This window comes from Filicampus tigris, chromosome 14, assembly GCF_054856515.1.
Source record: "Filicampus tigris isolate MCC_2025a chromosome 14, RoL_Ftig_1.0, whole genome shotgun sequence".
Classification (NCBI taxonomy): domain Eukaryota; kingdom Metazoa; phylum Chordata; class Actinopteri; order Syngnathiformes; family Syngnathidae; genus Filicampus; species Filicampus tigris.
In genome coordinates, this window is record NC_141230.1 from 14,305,917 (window position 1) to 14,325,191 (window position 19,275).

General features: G+C 42.6%; 1 protein-coding gene across 2 annotated transcripts in view; it reads left to right on the plus strand.

The window, feature by feature from the left end:
• Nucleotides 1-264: 264 nt before the first annotated feature.
• Nucleotides 265-19,275, plus strand: part of LOC147136473 (neuropilin-2-like) — an 89,091-nt gene continuing 70,080 nt past the window's right edge. Inside the window, exons 1-2 of one of the 2 annotated variants that reach the window (XM_086051661.1) lie at nucleotides 265-978; nucleotides 16,062-16,242. In XM_086051661.1, coding sequence (XP_085907787.1) covers nucleotides 906-978; nucleotides 16,062-16,242 — 254 coding nt within the window. In that variant the 5' untranslated portion in view covers nucleotides 265-905. The remainder of the gene's footprint in view (nucleotides 979-16,061; nucleotides 16,243-19,275) is intronic. The other variant, XM_086051660.1, reaches the window with a different exon arrangement.

Genomic DNA, 19,275 nt, shown 5'->3' on the forward strand with positions numbered 1-19,275 from the left:
CTCCGTGGAGGCTGGCCGAGGTGCCCACAGTGTAATCCGATACACGCGTGCGCACACGGCGCGCACGCCACCCCACACTCGGCCCGAGGGAGAGCTCCGGCTGGATGTCACTTAGCCGACGGAGCTCGGAGGGGAAGGAGAGCGCTTCCCCAACCAAAGACGGAGAGAGAGAAAAGGGGACGGAGAGAACGGAGCCAGAGAGAGAGAGAGAGAGAGGGGAGGAGGAGGAGGAGGAGGAGGAGGAGGAGTAGGCAGCGCAGGGGAAGAGCGTGGTTAGCTGTCAGTTCGGAGGAGGACGGCGAAGCGCCTCCACCACGTTCGTTTTCTCCCTGTCATCTTTTACGCACGCGTTGACGAGACAGACTGGAAGAGCGCGCTGCTTTCCAACAGCTTTATCTCCATTCTTAACCTAACAGCGGACTGTCACTTGGACTGTGTCGCCACCATTTTTGGAATATAAACACACATGGGCATGTTTATTTGAAGCACGTGGGTTTGTGTGTTTGAAAATAAAGGAGCGGAGGCGGCGATGTTTTGACCAAGGGGAGTTTTTGTCCATCTTACTTTGAACACCTTTTGACAAACTTGGACGCATGTTTCCACTGGATAGTGGACACGGATACTTCCCACTCCAGTAGTGACTTCACATTTGACTCATGTTGATGACGAGATCCCAAAGCTCAGTACTATTACGCACCACCGCAAAAAATGGATTTTGGACACTTTGAGCAGATCATCTCCCGAGAGAGACGACGCACGGCTCCGCACTGACACAACTTCAACCGCAAACCGGCATTTGTGTGTGGATTCTTTGGACGGTACAACCCGATCTGTGGAATAGAAGACAGGAGGAGAGCTTGGTGACTAGAACTGCTTGATTTAGTTTAGCGCTTTGAGTCCAGAAGATGGATTTAGCCACATGGTTTTGCGTGTGTGCGCTCACACTGGCGACTCTGGCCGTCACAGCGGAGGAAGCAGGTAAATGTGAAATCTGATTTGATCTTGTTTTTTTTTTTTTGGAGGGGGGCGGGGGGCGAATTATGATCTACGGTGACGGGAAAGTTTTCACACAGGAAAAGCAATTTAATGATCAATTGCGTGGAATTTGGATTCTTTTCAAATCTAATTTGCCTGCGTATCATTTGTTTGGTTGCACGTATAGTTTCCTGCCACTAACAGAAGTTGGGTGTGTACTGGGAAGTTGTAAAAGTGATGTGATCGTCCAAACCAGCCCTTCTTTGTTAATTAATAACTAAAAAAGACAAAACAGGGGAGGAGTTAGACTGATGACATCGTTTTTTTTCATTTGTTTATTTATTTAGTTTTTTGGGGGGCGGGGGGCAGGTATACCTGCGATTGGATCGTGTTGGTTTAAGTGTCCCACACAGATCATGTCAACAGAAGTAACCACTTTAAACTAAAACCGTTTTCGATCCATTTGTGGTGCCAAATAGAATTCCAATTGTTTTCATTAATCTCGGTGTAATGTTCTTCTTATCTCCGTGTTAGTGTATTCTGTAGATCCCTTTCCGTCTAATCAGCTTTCTAACTGATACGTGTGTTGCTGATACGGATGTCTATTGATTGTTGAAGTCTCGAGCGTCCACTGTGACTATTCATCACCATCTGCTCTCCGGAGGGCTCTTCGAAAAAAAAAAAAAAAAACAAAGCCCTGCCTTATTCGTTCAGGGACCCCTGTCAGTGTCGCTTCTTCTTTTCCTCGATGAAATTGAAGTAAGTGGCGTTGGCTACTTGCTTGAGTGTTTATTAGGCGATCGTCGCCTCTTCATGCCGCACTGTCCGCCTTCGCTTCACTTCAGAACGGGAGTACTTTCTGTTCCACTCCCCGGGAGTACCGGTAACTAGTCCATATTATCAAAAGCATTAGTGCTCTGATAATGTGGACAGTCTGCATGTTAAGCGTACGTTGGGAACGCGAAATACAAGAAATACCGTGCGCATTTGTGTTCCAAACGCTTTTACGCACGGATAGTTACCCCACACAGACACGCAAACACACACACTTTTTTTCTTTCTCTTTTTTCAACGAACACATATATGATACAGTCCAATAGTTATAATATTATTTATTTCAAATGTTAACCAATAGTTACATAATCAATTTGATTATTATGATCAAATTGATTAAAAAAAAACATATTCATGGAAGTTAAAACCACTCTACAGATCATGTGTAATTGCTTAATTTTCTCTTATTGCTGTTGTGGCTTCACGCTTGGACTTTGCCTGGATGGCGTTATAGCGCAGTGATGTCCAACCAGAGTGCGTGAAAGATCAAGTATCCAATGTAACTTAATTGATCAGAAAATTAAAGTATCCTGTATTGTACGTCTATCTATGTCAGTGACCTCTACTGACATACAACAATATAGTCCATATAGGGTACATGTGTGTATCCACTTTTTATGACTTTTTGTTTAGTGGTGTTCTATGATTTTTTTTTGTAATGTAAAACAAGTGCCTCAATAAAGGTGGGGAAAAGAACAATGCGGCAACGGAAGCTTCATTTAAAGACTGGGGACTGCAATCCAGTTTATATGAATCTATTAGAACTGTGAATTGTTGATCTAAGTTGTGCAGAGAGCCCGGTGTTTTATTTGTCTCGACACAGGTCCTATTCAGAAGCTTTTAAGATCCCGTCGGCGCTTTTACACATGGGACAAAATCGTTCCCATCGGATTTGGCTGGCTTAGATACAGTTGCTGGTCTAAAATTTCCTCTGAACTACTTGTTCTTCTCGTCACCCTCCAGAAGGAGCCCTTGTAATGGCCGTGCAGCTGCAAGCTTTACTGTGCAAATGCAGTTGTTAATTCCTCCATAACCCACAGCGCATGACGTGAGTGTGTCTCTCTGTGACTTACCTCTTAAATGTGATCTAGAAACACAGCGCAATAAATACAGTAGCGCAGAGTGAGGTGAAAACCTACCTTCCACTTGTTAATACTGTTATGTTTATTTACATCGACGCTTGTGAGCTGCGTTTAGCGCGAGCAGAAAACTGTTGTTGCGTAGGCCGATATTCGAATGCTCATAACAGTTTCATTTCAACTTGAAAGATGCAAAATTATACATTGACATGAACGTGATCATTTTTGTGTGATACATATAGCCAAATAGCCAACTCTGCTTTTGATCCACAAGATTCGCAAACTTTGCTGTGAGTTACAGATGGAATCATTTTTAACATTTTAATCCAATTTTTTTTTATTTTTATATATATGTGAGATGCTCCACGCAATTGGCAAGTGTGTGCTTACTGCTTTTATAATGTGTGTAGTATACAAGATGGCTAAAGCAACACACCACACACATTAACATCTCGGCATTGTGAGTCTCCTTCCTTAAACCAGATGTCTGTTGTAGTACCAAAACTGACCTGTGGGAGACAGCATGGAGCCACAAGGCATCTAGGTTGCTGGTAAATACAGAGAAGAAGAAATAGCAGCTATCCAAATGTTCTGCCTTTCTAGTACCTACATTGCAGTGGCAAACTGTTGACCTTGTCTCTTTGTTTTGTGGTGAATAAATTGTGTGACACGTTATTCAAACACTCAGTACAGCCAGTTGCTCTTCTATTGGTGTCCTGCAACAGTGCGGGTTTCAGGTCACTTCCTAATTGGCTATGATTCCGTTTGCTGTTACAGTTACCAAGTCCGTGGTTTGGCCGACCCCGGTCACAAGCACAAGGATTTCTGATCGTAAATGATTGAACAGCCTTAACGTTTACGATTGTTCGCTCTGACTGTTTTCTCAAGTCGATTGGGGGTAGGAAAAATTACTTAACGCACCTCACACCACAGGATAACCTTTTTAGAGATCAAAATGCTAACATTTGGCCCGTTTATCTGTTCATGTGTACCCCGATTTAGATAACAGGCCAAGTAGCTTAACTCTAACATGATGAACCATTGTTGCAAAGCTGAACAAGTTATGTTGTGTTTACTTTGAGAATCAGTCTTTGGTAATCATTGCAGCGGTTCGTTGGAGTGCAGCTGGATGTGTGAGGCAGCTCCCGAAGAGTGTGGGTTTTTTTTTTCTTTTTTTTGGTCCCGTTTATTTGTTCCGCCGAGCGCATGCATCACGGGCTCCCCAAACCTCGCGGATATCTTGGCTTAAACTTTCTCATTTCTGGCTGCCGCTTCCGCTTTCTTTTGCACTCATCCTCTGGGTCACATCTGAATGAACGACCCCCAGGGCTATTTGACTTTAAAGGTTCCAGAGTAGCCTGTGTTTCTCAGTATGACTACAACAACTTTTTTTTTTTTTTTTTTTTTCCTGGAATCTCCCCCAGTCTCCAGTGCAGATCTTTACTGGCTCATCTACTGGGACAAACTCACTCACATGCAGGTTGCAGCCTCCTCAGCAGTAAACTTTTACAAATGCCTCAGCTCAGCTGTCTCCTGAGATGAGATGAGTAGAAGGTATTGTTGAGATGTGTGTATGTGCATATCTATATTGAGAGGGGAGGGATGGAAGTGCAGCGTGAGGAAGTAACCGAGACAGAAAGAGGCCGACGCAGGCTGCCAAGAGAAGTGAACCAAACGGAAGAAAGATTTCTTAGCTTTGCTGTTTGATCCTGTTTCTTCATTCCGTTTGATCACGGCTGCGCCTGGAAGCGAGATAAACGGCCGTAATTGGCCACTCAAGACTGGATGTCTGCCTCTATAGCGTCTCTGCCGAAATATGCTTGATGATGAAACGCGCTGGAGGTGATGCGGAGTGAATGTGGGGAGCTCTCTGAGGGGCGAAGTGCCTACAGGTATGCTGGTAGAACAACAGCTTCCCTGATGCTCGCTTCTTCTGGCTCGATAAGAGTTGCAGCGCATGGGAAGAAAGTCTTGAAAGTATTTTCATCAAAACATAAACATGAGTCAGGCGAGTTGGGTTGATTAGTCTCGCTAATTATTCCTGTGGAATGTGCCTGTTTGTATCTGCCGGTGATGTCACTGTTCTGCACACTCAGAATAATAACTCGTTACGCTGAGATGTCACAACATTAGGTACACTGGCAACGTTTAATTATGTCCAATTAACAAGTCTGAAGCCAGAGAGGTGTACATTTAGCAAAACGATTATTACTGTGGTTGTGCTTTGCAGTGGTGCAGAACCTCACTACCTCCCCCTGAGAAGTTTTTCAACTATTTTGGTTTTGTTTCGCTACTACTAAGCAGCTCTTACTGTGAACCAGTCCAAATGTATTTATAGAGCACATTAAAAAAAAAACAACAACACTTTAGCACGGCTTCCTTTTCCCTCAGCTTTTACCCCATGTTGAACACATCCGGCCACTGTTTTCCCGCAGGACCTGCTTGTATTAATTAAATGTTACACTGGTCTGGGTCAAAATGCTGCGCGTGCAACAATCGGCCATCAATAACACAAACCATCCATGTCGTTATTTCTCACAAAGAGGGGCTACGTGCTGTTGAGCCCGCAAGAATGAATCGACTCACTGACACAATCTTTATCTTGAAATTCTCTAAACATGATTAAACTGTATGTATTAATGTTGTTGTTTTGGAGAAATCTACTTAAACAGAGAGTGAAGTGCGTATCAGTCAATGATGACACTCCAGTGACACATTACCAAGACATTAAAACAAACTCATGAAAGCTCAATATTTGGAGAAACACTGACGCGAGAAGGGCAATTGATGACACAAAGAGCTCAGCCAAATATATATATTTTTTCCTATCGTGTGATTGTTTTGTATCTCACTTATTAATAATTACATTCTGTCAGATAGGACAAATCATTTCATTCTGCCAAGGACATGAAAGTACATTATAGATTCTGCCAAAAAAGCCTGTCAAAACAGTGAAGCAGTGAAAAAAAAGAGGGCAAGTGGAGGGAACGTGAGAGACTGAAAGTGCTAGAAAGCAACGGAGGGAGCAAGTCAAAGCGGGCCGCTTTCAAAAAAGAAACTAGAGAACGGCGGCGGTGGGAGCAAGCGAAGAGGGCATCGGTGAAATAAGAGCGAAGGACCAGAGAGTGAAGTGATAGCTGAGTGGAGGCACGTGTGCTGTAAACAGCTCACTGTAATTCCTCTGCTAGCTCCAAAGCACACAGACATGATTTTGAACAATCAACACATCTGAAGAAAGTAGACTTAAGAGGGGTACGCACAAGGCGATAATCAAACTGAATTTGGCTTTGTTTACCCCCGACTTGTGATCTAAGCAAAAGGCTCGTGATTGGATGTCTCTAAACGATTATCCCGAGCAACCAACCTGTGGTGTCGGATGTGTTGAATGACTTTGATGGGCTCAGGAAAACGGAAATGTTAAACCTGATCAATATTTATATTTACAATCACAAATCCGTTTTGTATGTTTGTGTGTGTGTGCGCTCAACTCAAAGTTTGCCTAGCAGCAGGCTAGGCTAACAGGCTAACAGCTAGTGCTGTTGGAAGACACAATTAGAGGAGGAATCGGTAGTGAGTGTCTGTTTAACATGTTTCGCAAAGCTATTCATAACCCCCCAAAAAAATAAAATAAAAGAGTTTACAACCACAATGTAGTTAGTTACCAGCTAAGTGAGATAAACTGTTAGCCTGGATTCATACTACTTTTTCTTGGTTGTACTTTCCGGCAGTCTGGATGCGCTGTGGCGCCATGCCGCATCGCAGGTCAGTCTTGGTACTGCAACAGATACCCAGTTTTGGGGAATTAAGAGACTTAAAAGTGCTGATGGAGATATCGTTATGTGGGTGGTGTGCCGAGTTGCTTATATTGAGTACCAAAAGCGAAGCAAAGTAAGCACACACATGCTATTTTGCTCTGCTCTCACGTTTTCAAAATTGGTTAGTATGTTAAAAATGGTCATTTATGTACCCTGCTTTACAACTGACGGGCCACCTTGATATGAATATTATTGCTACAAACCAACATTCGTTCTGTGTGAGAGGAGACATTTTGGCAGAGGCAGAATTTCTGGTAGTGGGTTTCATTAGATTGTGCAGTTGTACCTAATGTCGTGGTCTGTGTGTTTTTGTCCGTGCGTGTGTGTGCATAAACAAGGCTGGTCCTCAGCTGCCAACAACCTGTTGTGGTTGCTGCGAGCAAACAAGCATTGAGCCATTTAACCTTCAGTACATTTTCTCTCGTCTGCCTCCCGCCCTCGCTTTCATTTGTTAAACAGAGAGGACAATTAGCGTGTCCACTAGGATGTTCTAATTACGGTTATCATGTCATTAGCACACTGTTGCTATTCTAGTGTCTTCGCCAGCCGTTGTTAATGACGGGAGTAACTAGAGTAGGTGGGGAGCTCTGTATGTGTCTTTGTGTATTTGTAAACACACCTTTCTTTTTGGAAAGCTTCTGGATACAAAAAAGCATGTGTGTGAGTATTTACGTTCATGTGCGTGTGCGTGAGCACTCAGTGTCCTTTGCAGTCCCTCTAGATCAGTGCCGTGCGAGGCCACAGGTTGTTTTCCTTTCTCTCGCTCCCGTCACACTGAATCATCCTGTTGTTTTCCTTCGTTCACGGCCCTCCACCTCTCCTTTAATAGCACTTTGTGTCTCTTTCTCCACACCTCAGCGCTTTCCTTTGCTCTGATTAGGAAACCTCACTAACCTTTTTTTTTCGGCCCGCTCCGCTACGGTGGTGAAATCTCTTTACTGTTCCGGTTTCTCATTCTTCTCTTATACTCCCTTCCACTGTAATCTGCCCCCCCCCCCCCCGCCTTCATTCCCCCTGCCTGGACATGAGACAAAACAGTGGAAAGCTATTTTTTCATTGTCAGCGGGATACTACTTAAGTAGGTTGCAGGTTTTTAACATCTTATCAGATTTTTTAAATATTAGATACCCCACACATGATGAGGAAAGAATGGGCTCCTATAGTTTGGGATGTACACTTAACCATTCCTCAGCTAACAATAACAAGTCTCCTCTCTTGAATCAGATGCCTCTCGCAGTGCCAAGACTGACCTGTGAAGGGCAGCATAGTGCCATAGGCTGCCCGAAAATACAAAAAAGAAGTCTAAGACGCTAGCTAGGCTCACTGTTGCTAACTGTGAGAGGCAGCATGGTAAAGAAGAAACAGCAGTAGAAGAAAAAAGACAAGTTAGCCTATCTTGCTAACTGTTAGCTTACTGATAATTACGTTGTGGTTGCCAACTCTTCTCCTTGTAATTTTTATTTTGATGAATGACTTGTGAAACATGGCGGCACGGTGGTCGACTGGTTAGCACGTCCGCCTCACAGTTCAGAGGTCGTGGGTTCGATCCCGGCTCCGGCCTCCCTGTGTGGAGTTTGCATGTTCTCCCCGTGCCTGCGTGGGTTTTCTCCGGGCACTCCGGTTTCCTCCCACATTCCAAAAACATGCATGGTAAGTTGATTGGATACTCTAAATTGCCCCTAGGTGTGATTGTGAGTGCGGATGTTTGTCTCTGTGTGCCCTGCGATTGGCTGGCAACCAGTTCAGGGTGTCCCCCGCCTACTGCCCAAAGACAGCTGGGATAGGCTCCAGCACGCCCCGCGACCCTTGTGAGGAGAAGCGGTACAGATAATGGATGGATGGATGGACTTGTGAAACATGTTATTCAAACACTCAACACAACCAGTTGCTCATCTATTTATGTCTGGCAACTGCACTAGCTTTCTGTAATATTCCGTTTCGCGTCACAATTATGAAGTGCGCGGCTATAGGCCCAACTCGGTTTTGACCACATACTGTAAATAAGGATTTGCAATCACACATACTAAACAGGTTTAAGGAGCAGTTTATATTTTGATCGATACAGAAGTAATTTACAGTATTAAGGAAACAGAGTTCAGTTTTCATCCCGAAAAACACTGGTGAGCTCAGAGATTCACTGGTGTTGGGGCAGTGCGAGGGCCGGCATGGCTCGCAATCTCTGGTGCACTGTCTCTTCATACCAAAGGGCGTTTGATGGGGTTGAGTTCAGGGCTCCCAAACTTTTCTAACCCATGACCTTACTTTGTGCACTGTAGCATAGCCACGCAGAAAGAGCAAGGCCTTCACCAAACTATTCTCTCAAAATTGAAAGCATACAATTGGCTAACGTTTTTTTGCCAAGATTCCTGATTAATGAATTATGATTAGGGGTCTTTTTTTTCACTCTCTTACCCAAACCAGTTAGTTTCCAGTAATCCATCTGCCCAGTGTATCCTGTATACACTACCTGTTTGTGTGTTGATGTTCAACTTGCCTTTTCTGTCCAGTGAGCTTTTTAGAGCTGCTGACTTTCTCCTTTCACATGATGAGAGACAGATGCTCTGGCATTGCTCACTCTTTCGTCCTCTGTGTTCTGTCTTTCTTCTCTCCTCTTCTCATTCCTGAGGTGTCTCAGGTTTGGATGACTAAAATCTAACTGGGCTTCATCCAAAGTAGACATTACAGCCTGTTATTTGCTGTACTTCTCAAATTCCCATAGTCGAACGGTCTGATTTTTTTCTTTTTTTCTTTTTTTTATACACAAGAAATGAGTCTGCTAAGCCACACTGTAAGGTGATAATGCCAGGATGTCGTATGTTTTAAAGCTGGACCAATACACTGAAGATGCAAAAAAAAAAAAAAAAAAAAAAGGAAAACATGATGCATGCAATCAAACTGACAATTTGTATTGAATAGCTACCAATGGCAACGCAGGCAATGCTTTAAAACAAGGTATTTACTAGTTTTGGCATACATTATGGCCATTATTGTTAAGATGAATAACCCCTAAGTGCGCGCACACACACACAAATACACACTCTCACAAAGTAGACTCTGGCCAGTGGAAATCTTAGTCGAACCACCATCCAAACATTTGTAAAGTGCTTGCAGAAGAGCAAACTGATGAACAGGGTGGAAAATGATCCCTAAAAGGAAAAATTAGTCTGTTATAAAGCTTATGAACAGAGTTGGAAAATTAGCATTCAGCATCAAGAAGGGATCCAGTTCAGCGTGGAAGAGCATGTGTGTTTTTGTACATAGTTTGGGCAGTACACGTTCTGCTATGCATGCGTTCTAGGTGTGTTGAGCAAAAGCTGCTGAATAGGTGTTATCAGGCAGAAATGCAAAATGTGTCAGAGGAACATAAATAATGCAGCGACCTGTCTTATATCCCTGCTAGACTGCTTAGCACCATTTACCGCTATTTATGCTGTGTAAGTGTATATGTGTGAGTGCGTGCATGCGGTCGGTTGGAGTTCAGTGATGTCCAAACCAGAATGTGATGGCCGATGTTCCGCGGTTGTGTTTGTGCATTTATTGTAACTGTGTGGTCTCCGTACAGCTTCTTCCAGAGGATCACACACACACTGTTGTGGTTCACTTATAAAAAGTAGCCTCATGTGTTGTGTGTCTGAAAATACAGTGATACCTCGGTTTACAAACGTCGGGACGACAAACAAATCGGTTTATGAACTCAATTTTTAAAGAAAAGATACCTTGATTCATGCATTTCCTTTTCACAAACCATCCTGGCACGGCCGCGAAAGTCTCAACAACATCTTGCAACATTATTGGCTCAGTGCACCATAGATAGTGTTGTATTAGGAAGCTTGAACTTATTACCGTTAAGAAAGAAATAATTACTAAAAATGAGAATGATGCTTGTGTTTGTGACCTCGCTGCACTGTTTGGTTTGGCGAAAGCCACTATTTATACTATTGTAAGAATAATAATCAGATTTTTGTATGGCAGATTTCTCAACGCCCTAAGACGATTATAGGTGAACAAAGAGGCAAGTAGAAAAAACAACAACCCTCAAGCCTCGAGTGGGTGCAGCCGCTAGCTAGCAACGGCTAGCAAGCACCCTCAAGAAGGAGGCACAGTTTCAGCCAGTGAGTTCGCCACACCAGGGGAGATGAAAGTCTGCCCAGGTTCCACCTTCAGCCACGGAAAGAAAAAGCTCGCTGGTGATAGTGTTAGGCTAGACAGGCTTTGCGGTCTAAAATTTCCCTGTAAAGCCCCCTTCTACACAGCCTTATTTACGTTAACCATGGCTACTGCTATCCCAAAATGACAGTCACATCCCAAAATGCAACAGTTTCCAAAGCATATTTTATTCCGTACGAAAAAGCTATGAAAAAGCTACGACCGTACGATCGCTCACCCATGACCGTAATGAGGACAAGCGCTGTAGAAAATGGATGGGTAGTTGAATTTCTGTTTATGCATTTAATGGTCCTCAATCACAAAGTATGCTTGAGTCCTTTTTTATTTGGACTATTTTATCCCATTCGTATAACATTATGGGATTTAAGTGAGTGTGGTCCACCGCTGTGTTCATACTTTTCTCGTAAGTCTCCTGTTTGAGAACTTCTGCTAAGTCCAAGTGGCATTCATGGAACATCTATTTTCTTGTAAATTGCAGGCGTAGGCCAGCTGGTCCTAATTAGCATAAGTAAATGTCCCTCCAATGCCTTTATAAGGTCATGAGACTGGAGCCTGTGCACAGTCATGCAAGCACATAAACCGAACAGTGGATGGAATATTGGTAAATGAAAAAAAAATATTTTTGACATTTGGATGAGTGCTAGAGTTGAGGTTTGGCAATTTGATGATTGTGGTTGAAGTCTCAGTTCCCCTCGGAACACTTTCAGACACATACTCAACTCTCACTTGTTCCTGTAAGAGGATTTATATATTGTATTAATTAAGCAGAGTAATACACATCTGATGAAAACAAAAAATATATATATATACAGTGACTCCCATTATAGTTGCATTTATCCTTTAATGTAAATTTATCAATCAGGGCTGCGCAAGGTATGGCCACTGTTTTCAATGCAAACATTAACATTATGGAAAGTCCTGTAATATTTGTTGTTTTCGCCTTGAAAATGGTTAGTTATAATGTATTTATTTTTGTTCTATTCATTTATCTCTTTAACTGATTTAATTGATTTTCAAAAACAAATGTTATGTATGTGTATGTGTGTTATGTAATTACAAATATTTAAAATGGGCATTTATCAATTTGAACTACAAACATTTTCATAGACATTTAAACCTTTCAAAATATATTTTTATGAAAAATAATGGCTACAATCACTCTTTAAGGACACACAAATGTCACACATGCGCACAAAACACATCACTTCGTGCAGTGTATTTCTAGAAGCAGATATTACAATTTGAAGGATTTTTGTGCTTGAACTGACGGTCCCCCCAAATATTTATGAGTTTTAAAGCATCTTCTTTTTGTTTTCTGCTCCTTCCTCTGCCATTACTTTTTCACACCTTTCAATTGACCTTTGTCGCCTTTTGATGACATGTATGTCGCCAGATTGCATCGGCTACATATCTGATGTACATCCACATATAAAAGAGGCCTGGGTTGTATTTTAAAACAATGCAATTGTAATGTTTACATTGACATGAAAAATAAATCTTATATAAAAAAAAAAAAATCATAACTGATCTAAGATACATAACTTCAGCAAAATGTGTTGCACGGTCTTAGTAAGTGGCTTGCAGCTGTAAACTGAACGGGCAGCATTCTGCTGTTTGCTCAAAAAATATTTGCATGCAATTTTTGGGGCAATTTTACGCCCCTAAATAAAGGCAGTCCAGTGTCATAATACACATATTTAATATGAATCTAAAATGATCGTCAAATGTTCAAATCTGATCTTCATTTGTTTGATCTTTTTTCTTCCTAGTCTCTGTTTGTGGCTCACTCTTTGACAGTCTCGGCACATTTTCTCTCATTGTGTCACTTTTACCTGCTTTATAATTCTTGACGTGAACTCTTAACTCAGCATCTTTTGTGTTCTCACGCGCAGGCACGCTGGCAGGTCACCGCGCGCTTTTGTGGAATGCAAATCAGCCGCGCACAAATCAGTGCGCTTCTGGAAACTGCGTGCATATGCATTCGCAGGCCACTTCATTAGGTACACGTGTACCGTCTAACGAGACCCAACACGAAAGCTGCAAGTGGCGGTGAACGGGACCTCACGTCACTGTTTTCAAGCTTTCAGACGCTTACAAAAAAACGTGTCTTTTTGGAGCAGGTCGTGGCCCTCAAAATTGCGATTCATGTGTCAAATAATCATGTGAAACAGCGATTTCAGGGACAGTTGTCCTTGTAATATTCTTTGTATACTAATAAGACAAAATTTTTGATTCCATTAGATTGCGCGGGTACCTGTGAGAACTGCGCGCTGTTTGACATGAGGTGATTGGCTGCTGCTGCTGCGAGGTTTCCGGGTGGTTTAACACGAATCCAAATGGTGCCGGGATGAGATAAGCCCGGCAGGGTTTCACTGGCCTTGTAACTCTACTCCTGTGTTGCCATATGTCACCAGGGAGATTGGAAACAGATAGGGCGAGGGCGAGCGCGACGAGTTGACTGAAAATTTCAAGGGAGGAGCATGAAAGATGGAATTGGCTAGGCGGGGGCGCACAGAGGTGATCGGTGATTGTTTACAGACAGCTGGAGGTGGACGCCGCTTCCAGTATCAATCACTGAAACTGCAGCATGCTGAGCTGTGACCTCTTTTCTCACTCTTATTACCCGAGAGTCCGCGCAAACAGTGGTCTCCCGCTATTGTCGTGTTTATTCGTTACAGTAATGCCCGAGCGAAAGGAGAATCACGGTCACCGATGCACGTTTGATCCATTTACCGAACGCCAGGAAATCAGTAAATCACAGTGAGCACACTTGCGCAGAACCCGCTGTTGGCCACAGGTCTCACGCAGACACTCACGCCGCCGCACCAGGCCCCGCCTCTTAACGGCACACGTCTACACAGACACTACAGTACGTAAAGTGTTTTCTATAGTTTGTGTTTGGTTTAAACCATGTGGGAGGAGTAACAAATTCATATTGTCTGTTAGAGAGTAGATCGTAGATTGTCACCTTTGAAAAATATGGAGTCTGGAACGTATCCCCACAATAAATGGGGGTCCACTGTAGGTGTATATTTTACCCAGAATGAGACCCTGGATGACTGTCAACCTTCTATTTACAGCCTGAGCATATGATTTCTTTAAAAACGATGACTGTAACTGATAATGCCATATACACATTCTCCGACTCCTGTCTATTTATAGCCGTGAAACTTGTGATATTGTGCTGACTAGTTTGAGTCATCCCGCACAGCGCAGTCATACAAAATCATATGCAATTACATAAGCAACAAACCACAAAGGCTTTTGCCTAACATATTTGTTAAAACCATATCAGAATTGTGTTATCGTTTGTTTTTAACGGCAGTTTTACACAAATTCTCGTTACCGGCTGATAGTCCGGTGATGACGAGGTGAGATGTTTCAGTGTGTGATATCTGGCTATGGGGGATTATAATATGGTGGCGCCAAAACAAAATGACAGCCTTGTCGCTTGATTTTCTCTACGAACACAGTAGCTCACACTCTGGTTAGTCCTTAAAGGGAACATTATTTCCTATTTTCAAGGACATGTGTGTTATGCTTTCGTCTCATGCAAGTGAGCTGGTTCTCATCCCGCTGCATATAATGGTGGGCCAGTGGCAAATGTGGATTTCATCACATGATGACCACAGCCAGGGGTTACTACTCGCAAGAGTGTGGGGAAAAATAGCATGCGGCCATAAAGGCAAAAAAAACATTTTCACTCATGGGGACAGCACTTCATGCCCTATATGTGGCGCATGGACACAACACCAAACAAAAATAACTTCCCCACCAGCTCCGTTTTTACAACTTCATATCGAGCAGTCGAATATGTGCTGCTTATTGGCTACCATGCGTGCATCGAACAAATCTCATTGCGGCTCTGCTTACCTTTAGGCTTTGACATGCTAGCATGGCTTATGGCTCTGCATGATAGCCTTTCTGAGAGTGTAGCTCAAAGGTGGATCTGGATCCTCTCCCGGCCGAGCTGATCAATTCATGGAAAGCGGAACGGCTCTCTGACGAACGTATTTTTAAAATGAAAAATAGGGATTTCAAAGAAAAAAAAAAAAAATACACTCGCTCGTTTAATTTCACACTTAATAGGTGAGCATCACTTCAGAGACGCTCATTTGCATACAAGCCATTAAAAGTCAATTTTCCATAATATGTCCCCCCTTTAACAAATATTACACTCATATCCCGCGTGATGCTTAACATGCCTCTTTGTTAGTCTTTGAGCCGAGAGAGTCTGCCGAGCGCATTAAGGGGGCTGCTCATTCTGCTACACACACAATAGACGGCAAAGTTGCAAAAGAGTTCGGTTGTGTGCAAGCGGGCACGTTATGCCATCGTCAGTCACCCAAAGACGTGACTTACGATGGGAGTCGTGTCATACTGCTGAATGAGCGCCATTGAGTACGAGCCGACACACACACACGTACGGTCGCTGACGCGGAGGCTCTGCTCGCCGAAACGAACGGTGGCATCTGGATGCCGCATTCATTGTGTGGGAGTGTATGTGTGTGAAGGGGGTGTCAGGGGCGGCGGTGAATGGGGTCTTTGTATATCATGATGTTGCGTCGATCTTTGACACTTGACATCCACTTAACTGCTCACTTCTTTGTTCTCCATATCCTGTGTCTGCAAACACTGGCCTTATCTTCCTCCTTATCTGCTTTGTACACAGCGCGTTATCAGGATTTGCAGAGTCACATTCAATGCAACACTACATTTAAAAAAAAAAATGTTGTTCTTTTGATATGTGTAGAATTATCCCCAAATCTTGTACGTTAATGAAAATGAAGCTTCAAATTTGCGTCACGACACCGCTTTGCGTCACGACACCGCTGTTTTTTTTTATTCCTCTAGATGGCACTGTTTTGAATAAAGGATTTTAAGAAATGGCGAGGAGATGTGCTTCCAGCCCAGTGTTGAACAGAGAGTGACATCAAGAGGAGTCAAAAAAAAAAAAAATACGACACCTGGTTCATGAAGCGGATTTGAAGCTTCATTTTCCCTGTCACGAACAAACCGGCATTGGTGGATTTTTCATTTCCTGCATATGCCTGATTTTCTTTAAACGGAACCCTCGCGGAACTTTGAGCAATTTTGTCAATACCATGCCCTTAGTCAGTATTCAGCATTAAGACTTGAGGATTGTCTTTAAGTATGTGTAATCCCTCCTGCTTGTCTTTTGCCCCGACAGGCTCTGAGGCATGCGGTGGCTATCTGGATGCCACTGACGCGGGCTACATCACCACCCCCGGCTACCCACTGGAGTATCCCCCGCATCAGAATTGCCGCTGGGTCATCACAGCGCCGGAACCTTCCCAGCGCATTGTGCTCAACTTCAACCCGCACTTTGAGATCGAGAAGCTGGACTGCAGGTAGGAAGAACGAGACGTTCTCGCGGCATTCAAAGGAAAACAGTCATGCACGGTGGCTTTCATGCTAGTCAATGCAACAGAATTTTCTGAAGAGCTCGTCTTTCTCCAAACATATTGAGGACGCGTTATCATGCGAAAACTTTCAGCACTTTGAGTGAGAGCTTCTGGCCGTATTCTGTCAGCCCACTCTCCTCCTGTTTCCCTGGCTTCAGCTAGCCCACAATAATCACTTTGGGACCTCCCAGAGTCCCTCATCTCCTAATATCATAGCCTAATTACCACACATTTACAGTTCCAGGATGGGTTTTTTTTTCACACTTTGAACAGATTAACCCGGTAAGGAGACAATTTTCCTTCTATCGCAATTTTTTTGTCTTGAGTCAAAGAGAAAATGCAAGTATGGCGGCGCAAAATTGAAATCCAGGATGCAGCGACAATACAGACATGAGGGCAAACAGGCATGCTGGGAAATAATGAACCCATGCTGCTAAAGAAGTATGAGATTGATTAAGCAGCCTGCAGTCAAACCAGCTGTGGAGGGAAATGATTGTAAAGTCGTACTTGGAAAAGATTTTTTTTGTAGCGCTGTACGGTTATTGTGCACTTTGCAAAACTAATTACAGTTTAAGGATAAAACTGGTGATAGCTTGCGCAAAGTAAAACCTCACTTACTTTAATTACTGCAGTTATTTGAGTCCATTTTGTGCATGTTTTGGTTTAAATTTGTGTTTGTTAATGTGCCCAAGTGCCACATACACACTGTATAGTGTATGAATTCTTTTCTCTAAATGATTAAGGCAGGATGAGTTGACCCACAACGTAAGTCCCTAAAAAACTGACTTCAGCAATACAGGAAAATAAAAACAGAAAATAGGGTCGTAGTAAGTGACAAAAGCATGTTTGTAAAACACCTGACAACACTTTTCAATTGCAAAAAAAAACAAAAACATGTGTCTCTTTAAAGTGCATGTAAAGTGAAAATAAAAATGTCTGTTGAATTTGGTAGACCGCAGTCACGTGCTGTTAGCAATCCAACCACATTTGAATGATTAAAAAAAAAAAATGAGCCAGTATAAAAAAAAACGAGGCTTCAAAATCATGAAAAACCAAGCCGCTATCTCTGCTCTCAAATGCTGTGGAGGTGTTAATTTCAACTGTCAATCAAACACCACTACTTTGAGCTGAAAAGGGATGCGGGACTCATGCCCGAGGCAGAAGTGTGTCACTGGGCACCGTTTTAGCCATGGCAAAAAAAAAAAAAAAATAGTGAAATACAGTTTGGTGCTACACAATTAAATACAACATAGTTCTTAGTCTTTGCATGTTTCCATTTTAATTGGGAATATAGATGTAAATTCACTTCATAGGGTCTTTATGGGCACTGGCAGGTTTTGCACCAACTGAACCACTTACTGGTGCCGGTCTTGCCTTGTGAAAGTGTCGTATTTAAATGCAGAAGTGAAAGTATATGTTCAACGCATGTGTGTCGCAGGGCTACAAAGTCAGTACTCAAACACTTTGTCTTTTCAACCACACAGCATCCCCACTGACATCAATAATAGATCAGGAGAATTCCCCCTCTTAGATTTGCTAAAATCATTCTGACATTTCCGTTGTAGAATCGTGGCATCAATATTTTACCTGGCTGTTTGTTGAAAGCACACGACCGAAGAGAAGTTGTTGTTGTTTTGCTCTACTTCCACAATATTTAAAAATATATCTTTTTCTACGACTTTGCCTTCGTTTCACCCCTCTGCCAGTCACTCCTTGTGAGACTCTATCATTTCAGTCTGCCACTTTCCCAGCAGTGGACCATCTAATTCAAGTGGAGCAAGTGTAAAAACAAAACAATCCCTTTTTGTTTTTTTTTTTGCATTAGTGTAGTTGTCTTGTCCTGTTGGACTCTACATTATCAGTATTCTCCAGTAACCGCATTCGTTACAAGCCAACAAGTTTGTCAAGTTACATTTCATCTTACGTAATAATTAATAATCCATATCAGGATGTAAGATGATGATCGGAACATCCCAAGCTTAATAGACTCAATGGGATGGAGCTATTTAAGTCTAGCGGCACCCAACGCCAGCGTATGTATGTGCAGAGGGAGGCTGAAATTGATCCGTTAAGTCCACAGGGTAAAGATGCCAAGAACGGGGAGAAGACTCGTCTATCATCTCACACGCACACACAGACACACCGACACCATGCTCCGATCATTCAAGGATTGTTTCATTATATAGCGATGCCAAAGTAATCGGATTTATTACGGTCCTGATTGTGATTTAAAATACTAATCTGTAATCTATAACGCATTACATTATGCAGAGCTGCCAGTGGCTGTGCTGGTCAAATCGATGGCGGGCTGGTCAGTGAGTGAAAACAATGTTTTCATTAAGATTCTGACAGAGTGGTCATTTCATTGAAGGAGGAAGTGAGAGGCACGGACATAAACCCTGATGCGTTGTGTGTGCGTATGAGATGCACCACCGGGCCTTGCCGTTGGTGTCCAGTCATCGGACGCGCACATTCAGCCATTTGTGCCAAAGTGGTCCATTTTAAACTGGCGACAACATTGGCGGCGGGCTTGTAATAGTTTTGGAAATGTCATTATTCATAGTTAGTTTTGATTTTGTTTTGCTGTTTTTTATTTAGTTATTTTTAATTGGTTTTGCTACCTTTTTTTAGGGTTTTTTTTTTTTCAAAAATGTTTCGTTTTAGTTTCGTTTTTATTAGTTTTAATATTAGTTTTCTTTTTTTTTAAATTGGTGTAAAAAATATATCATGGTCAGTATTGTGTAGTAAAAATTCAACCCCCAAAAATATTTCAAAAACATTTTAAAAACAACCATCCATAAATCAAATGCAGGTACTGTATAACAGTCCACAGACTTTTAATTACAGTAAGTGCAGTGCATAATTCTGCTTCTAAAGTTAAATGCGCCACAACCCCAACGTCCAAACTAAAGCTTCAGTATGATTGTCTTGCTTTTCATCCCTTTTTTGCCAAGTCGCCAACTTCTAAAGTGGATTTGT